Source organism: Sus scrofa, chromosome 7 (genome assembly GCF_000003025.6).
Source record: "Sus scrofa isolate TJ Tabasco breed Duroc chromosome 7, Sscrofa11.1, whole genome shotgun sequence".
Classification (NCBI taxonomy): Eukaryota; Metazoa; Chordata; class Mammalia; order Artiodactyla; family Suidae; genus Sus; species Sus scrofa.
The window spans coordinates 29094633-29121564 of NC_010449.5; the positions used below are offsets into that span (position 1 = coordinate 29094633).

General features: G+C 46.4%; 1 protein-coding gene across 32 annotated transcripts in view; it reads left to right on the forward strand.

Annotated features, from left to right (window-relative positions):
* The window catches only part of DST (dystonin), a 487727-nt gene that overhangs the window by 282210 nt on the left and 178585 nt on the right, over positions 1-26932 (forward strand). For 29 of the 32 annotated variants that reach the window (XM_021098565.1, XM_021098572.1, XM_021098573.1 and 26 more), the window contains 10 exons: positions 13582-13694; positions 13790-13896; positions 17026-17145; positions 20589-20684; positions 20798-20925; positions 24231-24324; positions 24587-24741; positions 25731-26169; positions 26271-26399; positions 26756-26833. In XM_021098565.1, the coding sequence (XP_020954224.1) occupies positions 13582-13694; positions 13790-13896; positions 17026-17145; positions 20589-20684; positions 20798-20925; positions 24231-24324; positions 24587-24741; positions 25731-26169; positions 26271-26399; positions 26756-26833 (1459 nt within the window). Of the gene's footprint in view, positions 1-13581; positions 13695-13789; positions 13897-17025; positions 17146-20588; positions 20685-20797; positions 20926-22854; positions 24114-24230; positions 24325-24586; positions 24742-25730; positions 26170-26270; positions 26400-26755; positions 26834-26932 lie in introns of those variants that run through there. The other 3 variants (XM_013977759.2, XM_005665878.3, XM_003128338.4) reach the window with 3 other exon arrangements.

Here is a 26932-nt window from a genome sequence, read left to right on the forward strand (position 1 = left end):
GGAGCTTGACACTTAAATATTTTCTAATTAGGCAGCGAGATATTGTTCGCTTGTCCGAGTGTGTAGTTGGGTAGCGATTAATTTGTTGGTTGTTTGCATTTCAAATTAAAATTTAATGGGACGATCTGTTTCATTATGTTGCATGTTTAAAGATGCTGTCATCGCAAAGGTTAGACTGTGAGGCTATGGGCAGAGTCATTTAATACGACCTGGAGGCTATGATTCAGCCTCGTGTTGGATTCAGCCACACCTTACAGGCTAAACTGGGTCGGACTGGTTTAATACTAGGAGAAGGCCCTGTAGGGCTTGAAATGTTCCCAGAGGAAGTTGGATTAGTGATGACTTGGGAATTCTTTTTTCTCAGAACCTGGTCTGCCCTAGGCTGCAGAACCCAGAGGTATGAGGGTGTGTGTATACAGGCGTGTGCGTGTATGTGCACGTGTGTGTGAACAGGTAAGGTGTGTGTGGCCGTGGGCAGGCAAGGCACAGACAGAGCCCATTCCTTTTTTAGAAAGTCACAAACAGGAGTTCCCATCGTGGCTCAGTGGTATCGAACCCACCTAGTATCCATGAGGATGCGGGTTTGATCCCTGGCCTCGCTCAGTGGGTTAAGAATCCAGCGTTGCCATGAGCTGTGGTGTAGGTCACAGACACGGCTTGGATCTGGTGTTGCCGTGGCTGTGGTGTAGGCCAGCAGCTGCAGCTCTGATTCGACTCCTAGCCTGGGAACCTCCGTATGCCACACGTGCAGCCCTAAAAAGACCAAAAAGAAAAAAAGGAAAAAAGCAACCAATAACAAGAACAAAAAAGCAAATAGTAATTAACATAGTAAAACATTCCAATAGAATAAGAGAGTATGTATTGAAATGGGATTTCTTTCTCCAGATTCCCAGGCCCTTACCTCAGAGGCAGCTGTTAAGTTTCTTTCATTTTCTTCCAGAAATTTTCTCTGCATAGACTCTTATTTTGGGGGGGGAAGTTTGGTTTTTTGAGTTATCGTTTACATTTACACCTAAGCTTTAATGTATTTATAATCTTTTCTAAAATACAAATGAGAGGATAGTATATGTTATTTAACATTTTTCCCCTTAATATATTTTTGCACATCTTCTCATATCCACACAAATAGCTTTACCTTATTCTTTTTTTTTTTTTTTTTTTCCGTTTTTTTGCCATTTCTTGGGCCGCTCTTGTGGCATATGGAGATTCCCAGGCTAGGGGTCTAATGGGAACTGTAGCTGCCAGCCTACACCAGGGTCAGAGCAACACAGGGTCTGAGCCACGTCTGCGACCTACACCACAGCTCACGGCAACGCCGGATCCTTAACCCACTGAGCAAGGGCAGGTACCGAACCAGCAACCTCATGGTTCCTAGTCGGATTCCTTAATTGCTGAGCCACAACAGGAACTCCTGTACTGAATCATATATGTGTCTCTGTGCAGATATGTGAATGTGTCTGTAGGATTAGGTCCTAGACATAGAGTTTCTGGACCCTGTAAAATTTTAAGACAAGTCTAGACCTTGTCGGCAAAGAGGTGCATGGATACAACGGCCTTCTGCGCCATCTCTGCTCCACGCTGCCTTCAACAGAGAAACTTTTCCTCACTCATTTGTTGTGTTCTGGCAGATACAAGCCCCGTTCCTTTTTTTCTTCTTCTTTTAAAATTTACCCGTTTATTCATAAAATTAATTTTCTTCAGCTTTTCAGCTCTGTGCTGAGCTGACATGCCAGCCCCACCTGTCCCTCTGTTTGGGGTGCAGACTCTTTGTCTAAACATGTATGTGTTAGGAGTTGAGGGGAAAAAAATGACCACATAAATTGGCCAATTTCCAAGTGATGTGATCACTTAAGAAGTTAGAGTACTAGCAGAAGAGGGGTGTTGAGATAATAGATAAGAGGTTGCCTGCCGTGTGAGAAACCTGAGTTTCCTTCTGTCCCTCCAGGCTGCTGCTCACCCGCCAGTGACAAGGCTGGGATGACAAGGCTCGGGAGAAGATGGGCTCAGATTAAAGATGCCCCTTAACGCTACCCCGACACATTCTTCCATTCTTGTGTTGTTCTCTGATGGAAGTAGTTTAATATTTTCTCCCAGAGTAAACATGTTGATGGGTCACCCCCCCCCTCTTTTTTGCAGGGAAGGGTGTTATTTATCCTCTAGACTTACTTAAAATTTACTCACTTAAATATAGGGACCAAAGGAGCTCTTCCTTTATTAAAATCAGTACTTTCCTCTAAACTTATTAACACCTCTAAGGCTGTTACAGGGTTTGTGGTTTTGTTTTGTTTTGTTTTCCAATGGCTGCATCTGGAGCATTTGGAAGTTCCTGGGCCAGGGGTTGAATCTGAGCCGCAGCTGCGACCTATGCCGCAGCTGGGGCAACACCGTATCCTTAACCCACGGCACAGGGCCGGGAATCAAACCCCAGCGTCTGCCACCCAAGCCAATGCCGCTGGGTTCTTAACCCACTGTGCCACAGTGGGAGCTCTGGGTTTGTAGCTCTTTGTGCAGGAAGAGTCCTGATTCCTGACTTGTCATGTCCAGCATTGGGGTCTCATCTGGAAGTCTTGTCAGTGTGGCTGTGCAGTCCAGGCTTCTGTCTTCCCTTTCTGCCTTGTCGGGAGGGGGGAGTCCCTTTGCAGGAAAAAGAGAGAAGGATACTGGGAGTAAATTCAAGCATCTTGTTTGGAGAAAAGGGAAGGTTACTTTTATATCGTGTTGCTGCCTCAGAGCCCTCGGCTTTGTTTCTTCAACAATATGTACCCAAATGTGATCATAAAAAAAGTCTACACCCAGTTATGCAACCGTGGGTGGGTCTCCTGCACGCTCAGAGTTATTTGCTGGAGGAGGGAGAGGACCATATTTCAGGTCTTTTTTTTCTCCTCCCTTGGAGGGGGCCGAGTTGAGATGCTTTTTCTACCAGTAAGAACGGTGAGAATCTGCTCAGCCTGAACATGATTCAATACAAATAGTCATCATTAGGAATTTGTTATGGTGACTGTTCTGCCATCACAGGCCACGTGAGGCGTCTTTAATACATGTGGGTGTCTAAGAGCAGATATGAGGTGACACAGACAGCTGGGTGCACCTGTGTGTGAGCTGTGTGCTGGAGCATGCAGCTCGGCTGAGACAGGTCTCCAGGTGAATAGAGTGGGCTTCTCTATTTTCTTATTTTGTTTTTTGTTTGTTTGTTTGTTTTTTGTTTTTGTCTTTTTTTTTTTTTTGGCCTTGTTATGCAGTGGCTTGATGTGGGATTTCAGTTCCTAGACCGGGGATCTGGGCCACGGTGGTGAAAGCACTGAATCCTAACTACTGGATCACCAGGGAGCTCCCTCTCAATCACCTTTTCCTCACTCTTGCTTTCAGAGCATTTTTGAAGCCAGCAAGTGGAAAGTCTGGTTTTTGCTGCCAAAAATACAACCCCCCTTCCACCTAGCCATCTTTGCATCTGGTTTTTGCTTTGTTTTTGCCCATGCTCTGGGCATGCAGAAGTTCCTCGGGCCAGGGATAGAACCTGCGCCCACAGCAGTGACATCGCCAGATCCTCAGCTCGCTGCGCTGCACGGGCGCTTCCCTTTGCTTCTGTTTAACGGGCATCCTTCCCACCTGCCCAGGCCTGTCCTCTCCTCCCACCTCAGCTCTTGCCTCAGAAAGCTTCCTCATCATAGTCAACTTTTTATTTTTAAGATTTTTGTTTTTTTTTCTGTTATAGTTGATTTATAATGTTCGGTCAGTTTCTGCTGTACAGCAGACCAGTCATACATACACAAACACACACACACACACACACATTCTTTTTCTCATATTATCCTCCTCATGTTCCATCACAAGTGACTAGATGTATGGTTCCCTGTGTTATAGAGGAGAATCTCACTACTTATCCACTCCACATGGGATAGTTTACATCTACTAACCCCAAACTCCCATCCCCCTCCCTCCCCCTCCCCCTCGGCAACCACAAGGCCATTCTCCATGTCCATGAGTTTGTTTCTTTTCTGTAGAAACTTTGATTTGTGCTGTATATTAAATTCCATATATAAGTGATATCAGGAGTTCCCGTCGTTGCTCAGTGGTTAACGAATCCGACTAGGAACCATGAGGTTGCGGGTTTGATCCCTGGCCTTGCTCAGTGGATTAAGGATCTAGCGTTGCTGTGAGCTGTGGTGTAGGTCGCAGATGCGGCTCGGATCTGGTGTTTCTGTGATTGTAGTATAGGCCAGCGGCTACAGCTCTGATTCGACCCCTAGCCTGGGAACCTCCATGTGCCACAGGTGTGGCCCTAGAAAAGACAAAAAAAGACAACAACAACAACAAAAAGTGATGTCATATGGTATTTGTCTTTCTCTTTCTGACTTAACTTCACTTGGTATGAGAGTCTCTAGTTGCATCCATGTTGCTGCCAATGGCATTATTTTGTTCTTTTTTGTGGCTGAGTAGTATTCCATTGTATATATGTACCATATCTTTTTAATCCATTCATAATCTTTCCTGCTGGATTTTAAGCACACTGAAGCCTCTTCACTAAGAAAACAACAAACAACACAAAAATCACCCTCGAACCCATGCTTTTTCCATTGGCTGCCTTAGGTCATTTCATTCTTTTTTTTTTTTTTTTTTTCTATTTCTTGGGCCGCCCTTGCGGCATATGGAGGTTCCCAGGCTAGGGGTCGAATCAGAGCCATAGCCACCGGCCTACGCCAGAGCCACAGCAATGCGGGATCCGAGCCACATCTGCAACCTACACCACAGCTCACGGCAACGCCGGATCGTTAACCCACTGAGCAAGGGCAGGGACCGAACCCGCAATGTCATGGTTCCTAGTCGGATTCGTTAACCACTGCACCACGACGGGAACTCCCCAGGTCATTTCATTCTTTAAGCCCACTCTGATCTGCCATAATCCATTAGAACTGCTCCTTCTAGGGTCCTGAGGGCTTTGGGGTAAGTGTGGATAAGTCCAGGGCCCATTTTCCAGGCCTCATCTTACTTCTCATGGGACCATCTTTTCTTCCTGAAAAGCTCTTTTCCTTTTATGGCGCTGCCCTGCCCTGGGTTTCCTCCTGATTCCTGGGCTGTTCCTGCTCGGCACCCTTTCCAGACTCGGCCACTCTCTCAGGCCAGTGGATGGGAGGCTTTTTTAACATTGCCTGTCTGCCCTGTCACACCCCTGTGTTGACCCTCGTCCAGGCTCCCAGCCCTGGTAAAACTAGGCTCTGTACTTGACCTTCTGAACATCTCCTGGCCCGTCCACTCTCCCCACTGCTGCCTCGTTCCTTTCCAAGTCAGCCTGGTCTTTACCTGGACTTCTAGCCCGTGACGTTTCTTCTCCATCTGACCTCAGAGCTGAGCATTTAATCTCTTAATCCTCCTTCATGCATTTTAATGGTTTTCTGTAGTTTTGGGGAAAATGTTCACAATCCTTTAAGAAGTTCAGGAGATGCTGCATCCTCTGGGCTTCTGCCCTTTATCCAGCCTCATCTCCCCTGTGTTCCCCTGCCCCTGCCTCCCATCCCAAGGGCTACTTTCTGTAATCAGCTCCCTCTGAGCACAGGGCATCTCTCCTGCGTCCCCCCGGCCCTGGCTCTCATCCTGAGGGCTGGTCCCTTGTGCCCAGCTCCCTCTAACAGCTCACTGTGTGATTTTGACCCCACCTGGCGCTCTCGCACCAGGTTCTCTTGCACCAGATTCTCTCCTGATTTTCCCCCAGCTCCCTTTGGGACTCTGAGCTCGCCATCCCTACACACTGTCCTATATCCTTCGTGCCTTGCTGCCCAGGGCATAATAGATGCTTATTAAACACTGAGTGGAGGAGTGAACTGCTAGCTTGTTACTGGGGAGAACTATTTATTATTCGCTTGTCAAAGCACCAGTTCTGTCTTTTCTGATCACATTGTGTTCCATTGTTTATTTGCCCATAGGTACTTGGTAGTCATTTCTCTTTATACTTCCTTTCACAAAGCACTTTCATGTGAATCCTCTCTTGAGACTTTGGCCAAATCAGTGGCAGCGGGGGGAGTGGTGGGCTTCAAACCTTACAGCCACAGCCCCTGGTGTCTCCCCTTGGCCACCACACGCACTTCCAGATGCTCCCTGGGGTGGGGTTGCTGGATGCTCCATGATTCTTGCCAGTTCCTGGTGTTCATTTTTTGTAACGGGAAGTGAGACACAGGTATCTGGAGGTGTGTTCAGAGTCAAAGCAAGTTAGGACTAAATCACAGGATGCCTGAATCACAGCCCTCTTACTTTTTTCCACGTCAGGATAGCCTTTTCTCCCAAAGAGGTAAAAATTATCTCTAACATTTTTTTGAAAGTTTTAAAATCTGTGGGAAAACATACAGTCAGCGCTCTGTATGCGCAGGTTCTGGCACCTGCAGATTCAGACACCCACAGATCAAAAATACTAGGAGATCTGGGCTTGATTGAATCCACTGATTCCAAGCTGCCACTGCAGAGGCAGACGGTAAGGGAATTGAATGCCCATGGATTTGGGGGTCCTGGAACCAATCCACCACGGCTACTGAGGGACCATGGCACATAATAGACAGTTAACCATCTTAACCGCTTTTAAGTGTACAGCTCACTGTAAATTAAATCCATTCAGAGTGCCGTGTGGTCATTGCCACTCTCCATCTGCAGAATTTGTTCCGTCTTGCAAAACTGAAACCCCACACCTGTTAAATAGAACCTCCTCTCCCCCCAGACCCTGGGAGCCACCATTCTGTTTCTATTTTTCTCCACTGAGAAGGAAAATTCATGTTTAGCGTCCTTTAGGATGATCAGTTATCTCAAATCACAAGGTTTATTACTTAAGCAGCTTTGATTTTTAATTTTTTAAAAAAATCTGTTATCACATGGCATCTTTTCCAGACGTCATCAATCATTCTATAGTGTATTCCAGAGTTAGAGCAACAGGAAATACGCCTCCCCCACTGCAGTCCTCAGCAGGTGCTTTTCTCTAGATTCATTTATTTATTTCCTTTTTAGAGCTGCACCTGTGGCATATGGAGCTTCCCAGGCTAGGGGTAGAATAGAGCTACAGCTGCCAGCCTACATAGCCACAGCAGTGCAGGATCCGAGCTGTGTCTGTGACCTACACCACAGCTCACAGCAACACCAGATCCTTAACCCACTGAATGAGGCAAGGGATCGAACCTGTGTCCTTATGGATGCTAGTCAGATTGGTTTCCGCTGAGCCACAACAGGAACTCCTTCTGCATTTTTTCTATCTGGATTTGTCACTTCATGTTGGATATTACTGCTGGATCAGCTCTCAGTGTACAGGGCCAGCACAGTGCAGTGGGCTGCCCAGACTTTGCCCTGAGACAAACCTGGGTTCGAGTACTGGCTGTCTTTGGTCAGATTTTGCCCTTGTCTGAGCTCTGGAGCCTGAAACTTCAGATTTTCCATCTCTAAGTTCAGGACGATAACAGGGTTGGAGAGAGGATTCAGTGAGATGGTGCCTTTGAAGCCTCTGTGCACTGGCTGGCACACAGTAGCTATCCGTACATGTCCCTGTCATGGGTTTGTGACTGTCGTTATTCTGCAGTAACAGCGCAACAGCAGCTTGGCCAAAAGCTGAAGCCAAGGGCCCATGAAAAGGGAGGGTTCAGAACCTGGAGCCATAATTGATGCTTTCGGAAACATTGCAGTTTATCCCTTGCATGGTTTTTTTTTAACCTCACCCTTTTTTCTCAGATTGTTTTCAGCAAAGAAAAAGCCCTTAGGAAACCTCAGAACCCCGCATGTTTATGCAGACGATGGGGGCGCTGTGACATGGGTCCTGTTTCCTCTTCCAGTCCTGATAGGAAGCCACGGATGGTGGCTTTGTCAGTAGAGATTAGAGTGGAGAGCGTCTGCTGAACTTTGAATCAGGGGTGTCTTCCAGGCCAGAAATAAAGGTAGCAGAGAACATGGAGAAGGGAGAAAAGCATTTCCTGGAGGAGATGATGGTGGAAGCAGGAGAATTTGCGTTGACGTGGTGGTGCGTGTTGGGGTGGGGGTTGCAGTGGACATTTCCTGAACAAAGGGGACCCAAGAACAACCCCATGCATTTTTATTCCGTATTAATGGACTCTGCTTCCCTCTGTCATGACTTGTAAAGTAAAGGGAAAATTTCTCAAAGGTTCAGTTCAAAACTTCCGGCTGTATCCACTCCACACATCATTGTTCAGTGCCAATACAACCCAGCAAACCCTGAATTTATTTATTTATTTCCTTTCTTTCTTTCTTTCTTTCTTTCTTTCTTTCTTTCTTTCTTTCTTTCTTTCTTTCTTTCTTAGGGCTGCACCCACAGCATATGGAGGTTCCCAGGCTGGGGGTTGAATCAGAGCTGTAGCTGCCGGTCTACGCCAGGGCCACAGCAACACGGGATCCAAACCACATCTGGACCCACACGACAGCTCACGGCAACGCCGGATCCCTAACCCACTGAGCGAGGCCAGGGATGGAACCCTCCACTTCATGGTTCCTAGTCGGATTCATTTCCCCTGAGTCTCGACAGGAACTCCCAAACTCTGGATTTAATCATTTCTATGCCTAGTTTGAGAACAAATCCTGACCTGGCCTTGGTTGATATTCCTGATGTCTGTCCTTCCGGCGGTTGCCCCATTTCTGGTTCAGGCCTTGGTAATCTTGGGTCTGTACGTAAGAGGTTTTCAACTCTTCGCTAACTGTGATCAGTGCCTCCTCTAGGACGTTCCGGTGGCAGTTTCTAAGTCCTTTCTTCCATGCTGACTTTACTTCCTGCTCCTCGTATCAGAGCTCCTTGGGGTTTGACATGATATAATGTGGAAGCTGTTTATCACGCTGCATGAGCCACATTTTCTCTCCGAATCCTATCTGATTCTTAGGTGAGCTAATATATTGATAAAGTATCTAAACCAAAACATCTTTTATGCAGTTTTAAAGTTCCTCTAGTTTGACTATGAATGTTGGTGGCAATATCTTTATATTATGAGAGCAAGGGATCCAAATACCTCTATATTCAGAGTTCCCGTTGTGGCTCAGCAGGTTAAGAACCCGACTAGTATCTGGGAGGATGTGAGTTCCATCCCTGGCCTTGCTCAGTGGGCTAAGGATCTGGCATTGCTGTGACTGTGGCATAGGCCTGCAGCTGTAGCTACAATTCGACCCCTGGCCCAGGAACTTCCATATGATCAGGTGTGGCCTCAGAAGAAAAAGAAACAAACCAACAAAACCCCAAATACCTCTATACCCATAAGTGCCACACATACACCTGTGTGTACTTGTGGGTGCATGTGTGTCTGTTTCGTCCAGGGAGAATGGTCTTTTAAGATGGATGTTGGATGGGAGTTCCCATTGTGGTGCAGCAGAAACAAATCTGACTAGTATCCATGAGGATGCACGTTTGATCCCTGGCCAGGGATCGAACCGCTAAGTGGGTTAAGGATCCGGTGTTGCCGTGAGCTGTGGCATAGGTTGCAGACGCCACTCAGGTCCTGTGTTGCTGTGGCTGTGCCGTAAGCTGGCAGCTGCAATTCAACCCGTGGCCTGGGAACTTCCATATGCTGCGGGTATGGCCATAAAAAGAAGAAGAAAAAAAAAAGGATGGATATTGGATAAAGATAAGCGTTATTTCTATCCAAAATTATTTTGTGTTATGACACTGGGCATTTTGTCTGACACCTTTCTGTCCTGTGTTTTTGGAACAAATTAAAGGCTCTAAGCGTGCCCGGCAGTATTCTTTCCTTTTTGGCCTTAATTTCAACAGTATCATATGGCCTTATCTTGGTTTTATACTTACTATTTAAAATGTATGTGGTCACCTCCTGTTTTCTTTCTTTGTCAGTTCTTTTTATTGATTTCATGGGATGGAGGTAGGATATAAATTTATGTTTTTTAAAAGTGCTGCCCAGGATGTGTCGGAGTCATTTAGCAAATGTTGCATTTTCACAGAATAATACAAGTAAGCTGTATTTTCTGTAAAAAGCCTGGGTGACCCAGGATTTCATTCTATGATTTTGAGTCGTTTTGAGAAAACAGGGACGTTAGAAGAGGTGGTGCTGAACTATCTGTGATTAATACAGGAGCCAAGTCGCTCACCTTTTGTCTCTGCTTGGTCAGACCTAAGATGGGAACAGAGAATTTCCTGTCAAAGTTCCACAAAAAGGAGACGAGATGGTGAAATGGAACCTTCGGGATGAAACTATAAATCCTCTGTGTGTGGAGAATTGCCGACCTTTTGAAAGGTGGTATGATCCCAGTGAGGCTGGGAAGGAAGTGAGGAAGGCTCGCAGCACAGGGGCTTCTGGAAGCTTCTGGCACCTGCCTGAGCCCGGCAGCCAGGAGGCTGAAAAGGAGCCCCCAGAGGAGGGCGGGTTTCTGACATTCAAGTGCTGCTTTCTCATTGTTTTAAGGCACTTTTTGCCTCATTGATTTTTGTCCACTTCAGCCTTTTATTGGGGGAAAACCACTGCCGGTTTGGTTCCACGGCAGAGTTAACCATCGTGGCAAAAGCGGGGACTTGCCCGCCATCGGACAGGGCTGCTTTTGTGTCATTCTGAGGGAGGCTTTGTGTGTTATCCTCCCGTGGAGCCCGGGCTTCTTCAATGACCGTATTCATTCTGGGGATTACTCAGTGTTTACCCCCTTTGCTGAAGGCAGGCTTTGCAGGGCGACGTGTCCTCTCTTGTTGAGCGGTTTGGCAAACTCAGAAACGCTGGGTTTTAGTTCTCCAAAAGGTCTGAACTTCATGGATGCGCAACAGTTTTAGGAACTTCAGGTGTGTTTTTTTTTTTTTTTTTTTTTTTTTTTTTTGTCTTTTTGCTATTTCTTGGGCCGCTCCCGTGGTATATGGAGGTTCCCAGGCTAGGGGTCTAATCGGAGCTGTAGCCACCAGCCTAACCAGAGCCACAGCAACGCGGGATCCGAGCCGCGTCTGCAACCCACACCACAGCTCACGGCAACGCCGGATCGTCAACCCACTGAGCAAGGGCAGGGACCGAACCCGCAACCTCATGGTTCCCAGTCGGATTCGTTAACCACTGCACCACGACGGGAACTCCAGATGTTTGTTTTTGTCTAGACTTATACAGACCTGTTTAGTATCGTGAAGTTGGCAGATTCTTCAAAATACGGGTTTTTTGGAGGCATGTCGTGTATGTACCTCTTGTTGTCAGTAGATTGTGTCTGTGATAAAGGGAGGGTCCCTTTTCAGCAGTCATTGGTGGCAACGTGAAAAGCGCTGAAGAATTTCCCCATAATTCTTGGGCAGTGGGTCAGTAGCTATGTTTCAAGGTTGCGAACACTTCAAAGTGCTTTAAAGCTCTAAGTGGCTTTCTTTAGGTAAAAATAATGACACATATTGCTGTTTACCTTCCTGAGATGAGCGAGATGTTTCCCAAGAGCTCCTCCTGTAAACAGCCTTTATTTCATCCTCCCTCTGCCCGGCCCTCCCACCCTTCCTGCGGATCCCCTTGGGGTTATTTGGAGACAAACCGAACACCCCTGGAGGTGCAGGGAGCCTTTCCTTGAAAGTTGAGAAACAGGTTCTTACTCAGAGATTTAGGGGGTGGGTACCACCCTTTCTGAAGGCTTTACTTAAGTTTTCACATTTGTTTCTGCATTCTTCAGTGCTTTGTTTTTGAGAGGAAAGTTTCCTGACTGGCTCTTGGCCTCAAGTTAAGTTTCCAACTTCTTATTCGAGGAGTCCTTAGGAAGTCTGTGCTTTTTTTTTTTTTTTTTTTTTTTTTTTCCTTTTTGGTGGTTGTGTCCGTGGCCTGCAAATGTTCCCGGGGCCAGGGATGGAACCTGTGCCCCAGCAGTGAGCTGAGCCACAGCAGTAACAATACCGGGTCCTTAAGGAGCCCGCAAGGCCTGCAGGGAACTCCTGGGAAATTTGTTGTTGTCTGTATGTAGCTACGACGACTAGCTTTACTTCATCCCTGTGGTTTATTTGGAGGGTCATGGAAGTCTCACATTAGAAAGAGGTGAAAAGTCTCGTGTGTGAGTAATGCATGCTTGTGAAGGTGAATTACTGTCAAACAAATGAAAAAAGTGTCATGTATGAAAATTGGGATAGTCATTTTGTCCCTTTTGTTAGCATTCTGTTCTGGCACCAAAGAGAATGATTGAATGAATAACTGAACCATATTTATAAGGGCTTTGTATTCAAGAAAAAAGATTATTAAAAAACACAAAACAAAACCCACCTGGTTCCTGCTCTCTTCAGTTGACCCATTGGGATCAACAGGATGTGCCTGCACATTGAACAGTGAATTGATCGGGCAAAGAAGTAGATGGTTATTCCAAGGGTCCCGTTAACTGGCACAGGCCCGGGACTCTAAGGAATTCAGGGAACAGAAGGAGAAAAACAAGGGCTGGGAAGGTTAGTGAGCTCTAACTAACAGAGCTCACAGAGGAGGTGGGCTTGATCTCTGCTTCCAGGATGAGAAGGTTTGGAAAACAGCAGTGACAGGACAGGGCGACCCGCGTGGGGGTGTCCTGGGGGTGACAGTGCCCTGGCATAAGCTCTTTGTGTTTGGGAGGAAACACAGAGAAATTGCTTCTAGGATTCAAAGGATCATCTTCAAGTGGTGGAGCTTAAACAGGCTGCGCAGCACAGATCAGCAGATATATTCTGATCATGAGGAATTTGTACACTTTGCTGAGAGCTTATGCTGAAGTTGTTCTGTTTTCTTTGCTGCATTTGACTTTGGTGCACAGATGTTTCTGAGAGAAATGAACAGTGTTCAAGGTTGGATGAAATACTGTATTTGGGAACTTTCCTGGTGCCCTAGCAGTTCAAGGATGTGCCATTGTCACTGTAGCTGCTCACGTCCTGTGCAGGGTCAGTCCCCGGCCTGGGAACTTACACGTGTTATGGGTGTAGCCAAACAAAAAAACCTCTGTATTTCCTCTTTTTTTAATTAGATTTATTTTTTATTGGGGTGTAGTTGATTTACAGTGTTGAGTCAGTTTCTGCTGTACCGCACAGTGACTCAGTCCTACATACGTGTTCATTCCCTTTCTTCTATCATCTTCCATCATGTTCTATCCCAAGACACTGGATAGAGTCCCTTGTGTTGTACTGCAGGACCTCATTGCTTGTCTGCTGTAAATGGAATAGTTTGCATCTACTAACCCCAGACTCCCGTCCATCCCACGACTCCATCCTCTCCCTCCCCCTCGGCAACCACAAATCTCTTTTCTATGTCCGTGATTCTAAAATTCTATATTTCGGAGTTCCCATCGTGGTGCAGCAGAAACGAATCCGACTAGGAACCATGAGGTGGCGGGTTCGATCCCTGGCCTCGCTCAGCGGGTTAAGGATCCGGCGTTGCCATGCACTTTGGTGTAGGTCGCAGGCACAGCTCAGATCCCGTTGCTATAGCTATGGTGTAGGCCCTCGGCTATAGCTCCAATTCGACCCCTAGCCTGGGAACCTCCATAGGCTGCGGGTGAGGCCCTAAAAAGACAATAAATAAATAAATAAAATTCTATATTTCAACTCAGGCTTAGTATGAAGATTTGCAGGGCTTGTGATGTCAAGAGATACACATGTAAATGTCATGCTGAATTGGCACGTGAGAAACATCACTGATGTGCTGAATTTTTTCCTAGGCCTGACCTGATAGACATGAATACTGTTGCTGTTCAAAGCAACCTTGCAAATTTAGAGCACGCTTTCTACGTAGCAGAGAAAATCGGTGTTATTCGACTTCTGGATCCAGAAGGTGAGTGATTACCTTGACCAGGTATGGGCCGGCTGGAAAGTCTGATCCAGAGTGATTGACCAGCATTGTGAGATAATGCCTGTCGCTGCTTTTAGATGTTGATGTCTCCTCACCTGATGAAAAGTCAGTAATAACTTATGTGTCGTCTCTCTATGATGCGTTTCCCAAAGTCCCCGAGGGCGGCGAAGGCATCAGTGCAAATGTGAGTATTGAGCTTTCCACCTGAGGCTTCTGACTCAGAAAGGACCAGTTGACCGAATTCTTTCATAGTGCTTTTTACAGATTTTATTTTATTTTTTTAATTTTTAATTTTATTTTTGCCTTTTAAGGCCACTCCTGCTGCATATGGAAGTTCCTAGGCTAGGGGTTGAATTGGAGGTATAGCCACCAGCCTACAGCAATGCGGGATTGGCACCATAGCTCGCGGCAATGCTGGATCCTTAACTCACTGAGCAAAGCCCAGAGATCGAACCTGTGTCCTCAGGATACTAGTCAGGTTCGTTTACGCTGAGCCACAATGGGAACTCCCCAGCTTTTTATAGATTTTAGATGTCAGGAGTTCCCGTCGTGGCGCAGTGGTTGACGAATCCGACTAGGAACCATGAGGTTGAGGGTTCGGTCCCTGCCCTTGCTCAGTGGGTGAAGGATCCAGCGTTGCCGTGAGCTGTGGTGTAGGTTGCAGACGCGGCTCGGATCCCGCGTTGCTGTGGCTCTGGCGTAGGCCTGTGGCTACAGCTCCGATTCGACCCCTAGCCTGGGAATCTCCATATGCTGCAGGAGCGGCCCAAGAAATAGCAAAAAAAAAAAAAAAAAGACAAAAAAAAAAAAGATTAAAAAAAAATGTCAGATAGTTTTTCAAGGATTCACGTTAATAGGCTACTAAATGAATGAATACTGTGTGCATTTGAAGGACACCCTTCTACCACGACAATTCAGGTGTAATGGACAAACGTTTCTCTGTCATAAATAAAACAGGCACTTGAGAGTTGCATGGCATCTTATAAATAAAAGCTGCAACCCCTCAACTTGCAGATTCTCTTTCGTACCTTGCCGCTGTTTTCCAGCCGCCCTCTTTGAGAGCCATCTCTGTGTGTAGAATATCACACACAGGTTTGTGATCATTTCTAGGCGGACTTCTGTGATCCCAGGAGATGAGATGGTTTGCACTGTTTTCTGATAATAAAAGTGAGGCCCAGAGGAAGGGGATTTGGTTTTTACCAAACTCTCAGCTACTTTGTAGCAGGGTGAGGTCTCTGGCAGGGAGCTTTGGAGGCTTTATTCGCCCCCTGCTTCTCTATGCAGTTGGTTTCAGCCTTCAGCCGTGTACTTTGTGCTGGTTCTGCTGGCAGGTGCCGTGTGCATTTGGGGGGACAGGAACCCCGTACACGTGCATTTGGGAGGGCCCCCCCCCCACCTCACCCTGGCTGCTCACTCCTGCAGACTCCTCCCGCATGTTATTGCACGCTGGAGATTCGGAGCTCGGCTTTCTGGCATCTTATTTCGCCTCTGTGTGCTGCTGCTGTCTTTCCTCCCCTCTCCTCTCCTCTTTTCGCTTTTCTTTTCTGTCTTTCCTTTTCTCTTCTTATTTTTCTTTTCTGGCCGCCCTGTGGCTTATGGAGTTCCCAGGCCAGGGATCACATCTGAGCTGCAGTTATGACCTAAGCCACCAGATGCTAAACCCACGGTTCCAGGCCGGGATCTAACTAACCTGTGTCCTGGTGCTGCAGAGACGCGGCTGATCCCTTTGCGCCATAGTGGGAACTCCTGTATGCTACAGTTTTAGTTTTGTTCTCTCCTGTCCTTTCTCTCAAAGGCTGGTCCCCAAGTCACTTGCTCTGTGCTTGTCCTCTGCTCCAGGGTCTGCCAGTGATGGGGGTTGAGCGTTGCTCCAGAATGTTCTTGTGGCATCGCTGAAATGAGGAGGGGAGCTTGCTTGAGGGTTTACTGTCTCCATTGCTCTTCTCATCAGTTCTGCACGTCATGCCAAAACTTAGCTTGCGAACGTTCTGTGGCTCTGTGTGGCTTGCAAGGTTAAACCTTGTCCAGATGTTGTGACATCCATGGTTCTCCATATGTCACTTCTGTGTACCTGTGTCTCACCTGTGACGTGCCCGACACGAGCCCTTTGTGGTACCCAGGGTGTTTCTGTTTCAGGGTCCTTCTGTTTCAGGGTCCTGGCTCCCTTGGGACACCCCCATCTTTTTTCTGGTCCTTCCTGTCACCCACCAACAATATCGCACACCTGCCCAGGGATTGCCTCTCCCAGGAAGCCTTCAGTGACCGTTTTGAGGCACATCTGTAGTCACTGTTTATATTATGACTCTCTCTTGCCTCCTCATCTAGACAGAAACTCTTTGATAAAAGGCATCATGGGAGTTCCTATGGTGGCTCAGCGGTAACGAGCCTGACTAGGATCCATGAGGACACGGGTTTGATCCTTGGCCTGGTTCAATGGGTTAAGGATCCGGCATTACGGTGAACTGTGGTATAGGTCGCAGACGTGGCTTGGATCCCATATTGCTGTGGCTGTGGTGTAGGCTGGTGGCTACAGCAAGTCCTGGGATCGAACCCACATCCTCATGGATCCTAGTTGGGCTTGTTACCGCTGAGCCACCATGGGAACTCCCATGATGCCTTTTATCAAAGAGTTCCTGTTTCAACCCCTAGTCTGGGAACTTCCATGTGCTACAGGTGTGGCCCTAAAAAGATGGAAAAAAAAAAAAGAAAAAGGCATCATGAGTTAAAGTATTGTGTTTTTATTACAGCATTTAGGACAGTACTCTGAACACTCATCAAATACTTAATTTCACATAGCTGCTGACAATCTTCCAGTGTCTAACATTTTTTGAAAAGTTTGCTTAATGAGTACTTGAATGATCCTGCCAGATACTTTTTTCCCGTAATTTTCATTCCTGTCTAGTTCCCTATGTATTTGTAGCTCTCTTGAGTGTCAGCCATACAGTGGCCTTGGAGAAGCTGGCCGAGAGGGCACCTGACCCAGCTTATGGATGCTTTTGAGTGCCTGAAAAACACCCTGCATTGATCACAGTGTTTGTTCTGCTATGTTTCAATGTAGCCTCAGAAACTTTCTTAACCCAGTGCTTCAGGCAGCCTCTGTCCCTGGATCAGAGTCTTAGGGGTCAGGTGTTGACACTGTGTCCTTAAAGCTATTGGGGTGAAAAGAATGGGGACAGTAAGAAAGCCTTCAGCTGGTCCTCTCTGTCAGGCTTAAGGACGCGTCAATGCACTGATCCACTGCTGACTAAACTGGCTTGGATGAGAGTGTCCCGATCTGCAGACGTGGACCTTGTCTGTCGTCTTCTTGTTCTAGGATGTTGAAGTCAAGTGGATCGAATACCAGAACATGGTCAACTACCTCATCCAGTGGATCCGACACCACGTGACCACCATGTCCGAGAGAACATTCCCTAATAACCCTGTGGAACTAAAGGTCTGGGTCCTTACAGATATTGAGTGTGATTGCGTTTATTATGAAACTGTTAAATGATGCTAACATAGTTCTGTAATATCAGAAATTTAAGAAAAGTTGAGCTTGGGGAGTTCCCATCGTGGCTCAGTGGTTAATGAATCCAACTAGGAACCATGAGGTTGAGGGTTCGATCCCTGACCTTGCTCAGTGGGTTAAGGATCTGGCGTTGCCGTGAGCTGTGGTGTAGGTTGCAGATGCGGCTTGGATCCCACATTGCTGTGGCTCTGGTGTAGGCCAGTGGCTACAGCTCCAATTGGATCCCTGGCCTGGGAACTTCCATATGCTGCGGGAGCAGCCCTAGAAAAGGCAAAAAGACAAAAAATAAGAAAAGAAAAGTTGTGCTTGGCAGGGTAGGCAGATTATTTATTCATCTATTATAAGAGAATATGCATGTAAACATCGGTAGTGAAAGCGTAAGAGCAGCAACATCCTAAAGAAACTCATAGTCCTTTGGGTCTGAATTGTTGCAGGTTCTAAGGTTTATTTGTGAGGGTCTCTGGAAGTGGCATTGCCAGGTGGTTCTGGGTGCAGAAGAGGCGCCTGGAGCCAGCAGGTGGCCGAGGCAGCAGGGAGTGAGAAGCCTGTCAACGGGACAGAGGCGGGCGTGTGCCTGTGGTCACATCCTGCTACAAACCGGCCTTAGAGGCTTCTATTGCATGGCCAGAGATACATACAATATTTCTCCATGAACTTGAAACTAGAGACCCGGCTCCAGCCTGAATGAGTTCATGGTTTAGTAGAACATTCACGGCTACCTAAGAACTCGGGGCCGTCTCTCTGAGGCAGAGACGTTATTGAAATATTGCGAGACGGCACATGTGTAAACATACAGAAGATAAAGTGTCTCATTTTGTCCCTTTGGATTTCTAATAGCCACGTAGTATCCTGTGTTTCAAGAAATGGGTCATGTGAATATCATCGAATTCCTCGAATGGTAGATATTGTTCTGACCAGACTAAAATTGCAAAAACCCAGGGCACTGACCAGGGTGGGCCCTGCTGAAGGTAGTGATGACCACGCGTCTGCCCCGAATGTCTGTGGAGCAGCTTTCACTCCTGCTGCCACAGGGGGTTTGTCCTTGGCATGAAGTTCCTGTGTCTCCTGGATGCTCTTTAATTTCCCCGAGTTGTTTGTCCGCCTGCGTAGACAGGGACCTCTCCGGGCAGGAACCCTTTGCCCCTTTTTGTCACCACATCTCTGCAAACAGCGCTTAGCGCCCAGGACAGCATTCCGTGCTTGCTCACCGACGGGCTCCTACAATGTTGCATTTTGAGTTTAAAACAATTTTCAGATTTCAAGTTCCGCTTCTTTCCAGATGGGTTCCTGGTGTCGGGGACATTTGAGTACATGTGTGCTGGCTTCTGGTTAATGCAGATTCATAAGTTATTAGAGAAGTTGGGGTGACTACACAGATTCCTTGCTTGGTGTCTAGGACAGGACAGGACACAGGAAAAGTATCATGGGGGATTATCAGTTTTCTTAGCCAGCAAAAACATTGAATGGAATCCTTCAGAGAAATGTGTCTGCCTGGATAATTGAAGGGATTTGTTTTAAAGCAGCACGAATCAGGATGTAATAATTGTATATGTTTATTGAATGTGAAGACAGCTTATCAGTATAATCCTTATAAGGTCGTTTTATGTATTTATTTGTTTTTATTTTGTCTTTTTGTTTTTTTAGGGCTGCACCTATGGCATATGGAGGTTCTCAGGCTAGGGGTCTAATTGGAGCTGTAGCCGCCAGCCTATGCCACAGCCACAGCAACACGGGATCCGAGCCGCATCTGCAACCTACACCACAGCTCACAGCAACACCGGATCCTTAACCCACTGAGCAAGGCCAGGGATCAAACCGGCTACCTCACGGTTCCTAGTCAGATTCGTTAACCACTGTGCCACAGTGGGAACTCCCAGGTCCTTTTAAATAAGTATGATAAACATATATTTAAGAGAGTCCCAAGCTAATATCTATAAATTATGTAGATATTATATGAACTATATGTTTCAACCTTCTATAATGATAGCAGCACATAGTAGCATCTTTCATCATTTACCATAACGTCTGCTTCACTGGGCCAATGGGACATCGAAATCAAATTTTTGGTCCTGTCTGTCCAATAAGAATTCTGCTTTCAGAGTTCCTGTTGTGGGTCAACAGGTTAAGCATGCATGAGGATGTGGGTTTGATCCCCGGCATTGCTCCTGGGTCAAGGATTCAGCTTTGCCATGAACTGTGGCATAGATTGTAGATGTGGCTCAGGGCTGGCGTTGCTGTGGCTGTGGTGTAGGCCAGCAGCCGGCAGCTGCAACTCTGATTCGACCACTAGCCTGGGAACTTCCATGTGCTGCAGGTACAGCCATTAAAAAAAAATTTTGTTTTCAAGACTAGACCATGAAACTGGGAGTTCCCACTATGGCACCGTGGGTTTAGAGTCCAAATACAGCAGCTTAGGTCACTGCGGAGTTGAGGTTTGATCCCTGGCCCAGGGCACTGAGTTAAGGATCCGGTGTTGCTGCGGCTGTGGCTGTGGTGTAGGCTGCAGCTGTGGCTCAGACCCTGGCCCAGGAACTTCCTTATCCTTCGGGTTTGGTCACAAAATTTTAAAAAGGATAGACCGTGTGAAATAGAGGAGATGACCCCAGCACCCCTTTCATGGGAGTCGTCAGATTATTTTTTCCAAAAACAAAAAGCTCAAATACAGGGTTTGGAAAGTGAATCTTGTCTTTTTTTTTTTTTTTCTCTTTTGTCGTTTTTTAGGGCCGCACCCTCAGCATGTGGAGGTTCCTAGGCTAGGGGTCTAATCGGAGCTGTTGCTGCCAGCCTACACCACGGCCACAGCAACACAGGATCCAAGCCGCGTCTGCAACCTACACCACAGCTCATGGTAACGGCACATCCTTAACCCACTGAGCAAGGCCAAGGATCGAACCCAAAACCTCTTGGTTCCTAGTCGGATTCCTTTTGGCTGTGCCACCATGGGAACTCTGCGTCTTGTCTTCTCGTCTGGACGATGGGAGGCTGTTAGCAGGGCCAGAGTGGACATGGCCCTGGTCCTGACTGTGCAGATCCCAGTGGGGTGAGGGCTCAGACCAGTCATCACACCCTCCTCCGACCCCATACAGCCTGGCCACCACCTGGCTGGGAGTCAGTGGTGCTCTCGAATATCAGTTTATTTCATTTTTTTAGCTGTATTCTTGGCATGTGGCGGTTTCAGGGCCAAGGACTGAGCCCACTCCATAGCATTGGCAACACCCCACCACCGGGGAACTCCCTGTCACTTTGGTAAAGGAATTCCACCAAAGGCAGGCAACAGAGCAGATAGCACTTGCAGTGGTGACCTTACGTGATGTGATCATGAAAATAGGTCTTTGAAGTTTGCTCATTTGCCTCCCCTTTCATTTTAGGCACTTTATAACCAGTATTTACAGTTTAAAGAAACAGAAATCCCACCGAAGGAGACAGAAAAATCAAAAATTAAACGCCTGTATAAATTGTTAGAGGTGAGAGAAACTTCCTTTGTATTGACAGACAATGTTTATTTTATGGTCTTTCTCTAGGGAACGTGGGTTTTTACGTCCCGGCTTCACAGGGCCTTTTCTGTGCTTCCCCCTAGATCTGGATCGAGTTCGGACGCATCAAACTGCTTCAAGGTTACCACCCCAACGACGTGGAGAAGGAGTGGGGGAAGCTCATCATCGCCATGCTCGAGAGGGAGAAGGCCCTGCGGCCCGAGGTGGAGAGGTGAGCGGGCAGGTGGCGGGCGCTCGGGGAGAACTTTGGCTTTGGGGACAGGCCAGCCCGGGACTGACATTTATCCTTGGCCTTTGGCTGGGCTGTGTGTCCTGGGAGAAGTCACTCGGTCTCTCTGGTCCTCCATTTCCGCATCTAGAAGCTCTTGTCTGAGGTTTGATGCGAGTCAGTGAAGCCAGGGTCACAGAGGGCCTAGGCTGTGTGTGAACAGAAGTGTCACCTAAGGCGGTGGTTACGGTCTTAAGGCCAATCAGGGTCCTGGGACCCGGATGCTCATACCTGCACAGCATAGCTCAACAGTGAACTTCTTTTGTTCATTGCTGTGGTTTGGCTCCAGGGCAGGAAACCTGGTCGGAAGGGCAGTGAGGTGGCGTCTCGAGGAAGCTCAGTCAACGCAGGTTCAAGCCTCTAGAAATGCATGATCCTTGGTCCTCTGGATGGGTCTGTCTCCATCACTGTCCTTGTGTCCCAGGCTGACTCGGGGTGTGTGGGACTTGGGGTCTGGTCCCCCGGGCTGGCCTTACAGGGTGGGGCCCGGCATCACCCCCTGGCCCTGCCCCAGCTCTGATGCGCCAGGGCACAGCCACCCTGCTGACGGGATCTTTGCACATCTACCCCTCGGGAGGGAAGCCTGTCTCACCCTCCCCTCCCTTCGAGCACCTCCCCTGGGTCTCCCCGGCCGGTTCACGGGTCTTGGTCCTCAGTCTCCCATGGACACGCGTTGTAATTTTGCATTTGTGTCTGCAGTTGTTTGATGAACGGCTGCCTGTCCACAGTCGTGAGTTCTGACAAGGTGGAGACAGACTCCTGGTTTTTCTGTCCCTGTGTTGCCGGCACTTAACACCGTGCCTGCTACCCAGAGGCCCTGGGTACACAGGGTTCTCTTTGCCCCCGTGACCTCCCATGGATGATGTGGGGCAGGCCTGACTTGTCAGGCCACTGTTCAGCTTGTGATGGCACACTTGTCGAAGCACATAACTGGATCATTAGAACCAGAACTTGTTAACAATACCCAGGATGGGCCGTTTGTGGAGGAGATGATTCTGGGTGATTAAACAGAGATGCTTAGCTTATCATTTGAAATAAAAGGATGTCAGGAAGGGATATGGAGTAGATGCTAGTGGTCTGAAGAGCAGCTGCGTTTTCATGTATGGTAGTAAAAGACTGTGATTCAAGGTTTGGGAGCGAGTCCTTCCCAGGGGAATTATTAGCTCAGTTTCCAAGCAGTGTGGTCTTCTATTTTTGTTGTGTGTTGGTGGTTTTTTTTTTTTTTTTTTTTAATTTTAAAAATTACGGTTGATTCACAATGTTGTGCCAATTCTATTGCACATCAAAGTGACTCAGTTATGCATAGATATACATTCTTTTTCTCATGTTATCTTCCATCATGTTCTATCACAAGCGATTGGATAGAGCCCCCTGTGCTGTACAGCAGGACCTCATTGCTTATTCATGCCAAATGCAATAGTTTGCATCTACTAACCCCAAACTCCCCGTCCATCCCACTCCCTCCCCCCCCCCCCCCGCCGCCCCAGCAACCACAAGCCTGTTCTCCATGTCTGTGAGTCTGTTTCTGTTTTGTAGACAGGTTCATCTGTGCCATATTTTAGATTCCACATGTAAGTGATGTCATCTAAGCCATGTGATCTTAGACTCACTAACCTCTCTAAGCTTCAGTTTCCTCCTTTATGAGCAGGATAGGATAGCATCTACTGCATTTGGTGGTGGTAAGTATGTCTATAAAAGGATGAGTTCATTTTCTGGCACACAACAATTGCTTAACAAATGTCAGGAGAGAAGTTGACAGAACACTGCCACGGCCACAGCAACACGGGATTCAAGCAGTGTCTGCAACCTATACCACAGCTTATGGCAATGCTGGATCCCTACCCACTGAGTGAGGCCAGGGATCGAACCCACATCCTCATGGATACTAGTCAGGTTTGCAACCCACTGAGCCACAATGGGAGCTCCTGGTGCTTTATTCTGTGTACTAACCACATTTGACACCTCACTCTCAAATTCCCCTTTCTTACTTTCTGAAAAGAAAAGTATTCCCCCAGGTGGAGAAGCAGCAGTTGGGCTTTGCAGTGTTGGAGGGTAGGAAATTATTTAGGAGCTTGGCTGGATAAATGCCTTCATTTTTCTTGATGCAACAAGTTTTTTGGCATTGACTCTATTGCAAAATAATAGCCATGTGGCCTGGGAGTGTGTCAAAGACAAATGGGAAAGAGCCAATGATCGTATGCCAGTTAATAACCTAGAGGAAGGAAAAACAAGCACGGACAAAGTAACCTTGCAAGCATTGCATTGGTAGTCTTCTTAGCGTCTTGGCTTTTAAAAATATAAAATAAATGAAAAATACTAAGATTAGACATAACATTCGGGGAATTCGGATAAAGAAAGGTAAACGGATAATTTACTTTAACCTAATCAGCAGACCCCATGGTAGTTTAAAAGGAGAGGGCCTTTGCTTCTAGTCTAACTCATTTGTTGGTAGGTGTTTTTAAGTATCAGATTTCAACTCTGTTTTTCATTGTAGACTTGGCCTTTTGCAAAAGGCACTGACCAGGCTAGGATGGACTGTTTGTGTTCTTTTAGCTGATGAATGGGTATTGCCAGAGTAAATCTTAATGAAGTGTACCTGGGCTTCTGTGAGGCATCGGAATTGTTTTTGTGGTGGTTGTTAAGTGGGTGACGCTTGGTGAAAATATTTGGCAAGTCTTTTCCAGTGACGCCCGTCAGCCGGCCTTGTCCTTACATGTAGGGCTTTCGTGCTGGCTGCAAAAGGCAGCCTTCAGCCAGCAAAAGCCTGGCTGGAGGCAAGATTCTTCTGAGTGGTTATTAGCATCTTATTTGCTGAGTATTGAATATGCATGTTAGGTCCTATTTAAGGAGCCATTAAACGCTGGAACATTCTGCTGCCGCTTTTCACCATTAGACTAGACGCAGACCGTGTATTTGTGAGGCTCCTATTCCTGCTCGAAGGAAGAGCATCATTTCAGGGTCAGGATGCATAGCAGTAGTTACAGCTACCGTAGCAGCGACTCTGTGTTTAGTAACACCACCAGCACTCGGACGAGTCTCGATTCAAATGAAAACTTCCTCTCCGTCCATTGTGGTCCGACCCTGGTCAACTCCTGCATTAGCTTTGGCAATGAATCCTTGGATGGACACAGGTACGGGCTTCGTGGCGTGGGACGGCGTTTTTCTTTCACAAGGCGGTGTTTTTCAGGAACGGCGACCTTTCTGACTTCTAAGGGAGAGGCTTGATTTCATGCGTTCCCTTCTTTCAGGTTGGAAATGTTGCAGCAGATTGCGAGCCGAGTTCAGAGGGACAGCGTCGTCTGTGAAGACAAACTGTTACTTGCCCGAAACGCTCTCCAGGCTGTACGTTAATATCAGGAACTTTTGGGGGTTGGGGTGAGGGTGGGGTCTCTGCATCCCCATGAACTAAAACTTGGCATAACCTTAGTCAGTTTGTGTCCTGAAACGTACAGTTTGTTAAAGATTCTGATCGTTTTGTTCTTCCAAGGGAAAACATGTTTTCCAAAAGGGAAAACAAAAAATCTGAGATTCTGTCCACTCTTTTATTTGAGGCAAGTTTGGATACTTGTTCGCAGAATTGATACTGAGTTCTTTTGAAATTCAGGATTCTAAACGATTAGAATCAGGGGTGCAGTTTCAGAATGAAGCAGAAGTTGCCGGGTATATCCTGGAATGCGAGAACCTTTTACGCCAGCATGTAATTGATGTACAGATTCTTACTGATGGAAAATACTACCAGGCAGACCAGTTGGTACAGAGGTAAGTGTGTTTCTTGTCATCCCTGTCCTGTCCATCTGTGTGACCATTTCATGGCACTTGGAATATGGGAATGTAGAGAGTGACAAATGTATGACATATTTCTTATGCTCTTTTTTGTTGAAAATGGGCATCACATTAGTTTTGTTCTGTTTCGTTAACTACGTTTCGCTCAAAGATGAGTAATAGAAAAAGCTTTATGATACACATAATATTTAATGCTGTAGTCACTAATGTACAGTTGAAATATTCATGTGTGATACTGGAGAGAGGAAAAATGAAAGAAAATTATCTTTTAAGTCAACTTCTCAGTTTTGCTAACAAAATATTGGAAAAATATGTATACAAAAATCTGTATCTCTGTGAAGTGGATTTGGGGGTAGGAATGGAACCTTTTAGGAGGTGTACTATATATTATACATATGTAAATATCTAAAGATGTGAGGTATGTAGAAAGCAGAAATGATAGATGATGCTTTGATCCAGTAATTCCACTTTTAGGAATCTATAGTAATATTCTAAATGTGGAAAATGTCTAAATAAATATGGGGGAAAGCCCTTGTTCACATCGGAAATATTTTATAGTAACAAAAATTTGGACTCCTAGGTGCCAAATAATAGGAGAAGGCTCATATCCTAGTGTAGAATTATTGTATCTTGTAGTTATGAGGAGTGTGTGATAAGATGGGAAGTGCTCATAGGTCAACACACAAATGATGCAAACTTTTATCCATGTGATTACAATGGTGTTTTAAAATAGAGGTTGTTTGTGCAGTTCAGGTTTACAGAAAAACAAGTACTGAGTTCCTATACCCCCTAAAACCTCTCTCCCATTATTACCATCTTGCATTGTGTGCTGCACTTGTTACCACTGCTGAGCCAATATTGACAGATACAATTTTGTTAATCAAAGTCCTGGGTTTACATTAGGGTTCACTTTCTGTAAAACTGTCTCTTCTGTCTTAGCTTAACGCTTTTGACGTTCTTTTCAGAGTGGCAAAACTGCGCGATGACATCATGGCCTTAAGGAATGAATGTTCCTCAATGTACAGCAAAGGCCGCGTGCTGACGACAGAGCAGACGAGGCTCATGATCTCAGGAATCACGCAGAGTTTAAACTCGGGATTCGCACAGACCATGAACTCCAGTCTGAACTCAGGGCTGACGCCCTCCCTGACCCCACCCAGTGTGACCTCGGGCCTGACTTCCCGCCTGACCCCATCTGTCACTCCTGCGTATACACCTGGCTTCCCATCTGGAGTGCTTCCAAATTTCAGCTCAGGGGTAGAGACAAATTCACTGCAGACTCTGAAGCTGATGCAGATTCGAAAGCCTCTTATGAAGTCATCTCTGCTGGATCAGAATTTAACCGAAGAGGAAATCAACATGAAGTTTGTTCAGGATCTGTTGAATTGGGTTGATGAGATGCAGGTAAAAAACCTTTACTTTATCTGAGAGTTTCAGGCTTTCCCGCTCCCAGGTTGCTTTTTTGTTTTTTTGTTTTTTTTAACCTCATATTTTTCTGTTTGAAGGTGCAGCTGGACCGCACAGAGTGGGGATCAGACCTGCCGAGTGTTGAAAGCCATTTAGAGAATCATAAAAATGTTCACCGAGCTATTGAAGAATTTGAAGCCAGCCTCAAAGAAGCTAAGATCAGTGAGGTCTGTGAATTTCAAATCTGTATGTATTTCATTCCAGCTTTGGCTCTTCCTCTAAAGACCCTGTAACAGGATAATAGATACCTTGCCTGTGAGTCAGAGTTGCTTAAGAATCCTAAGCTTGAGGTCCTACTGTACAGCACAGGGAACTATATCTGATCTCTTGGGGTAGAACATGATGGAAGATAGTAGGAGAAAAAGAATGTATATGTGTGTATGATGGGATCACTTTGCTGTATAGCAGAAATGGGCACAACACTGTAAATCAACTATACTTTAATAAAAATGTATGTGATAGGAAAATATCCCCCCCCCAAACAAGATTGCTAACCCTGCCATCTTTTTATCCCATGTTACAGATCCAGATGACAGCACCTCTTAAACTTACTTACACAGAAAAGTTGCACAGGTTGGAGAGTCAGTATGCAAAACTCTTGGTAAGTTGTGTTTTTTTTTTTTTTTTTTTTTTTAACTTTCCGTCTTCCTCATCTCTACATGGCAAAAATGCAATTCTTACGGTGATTTTCCTTGTAAAG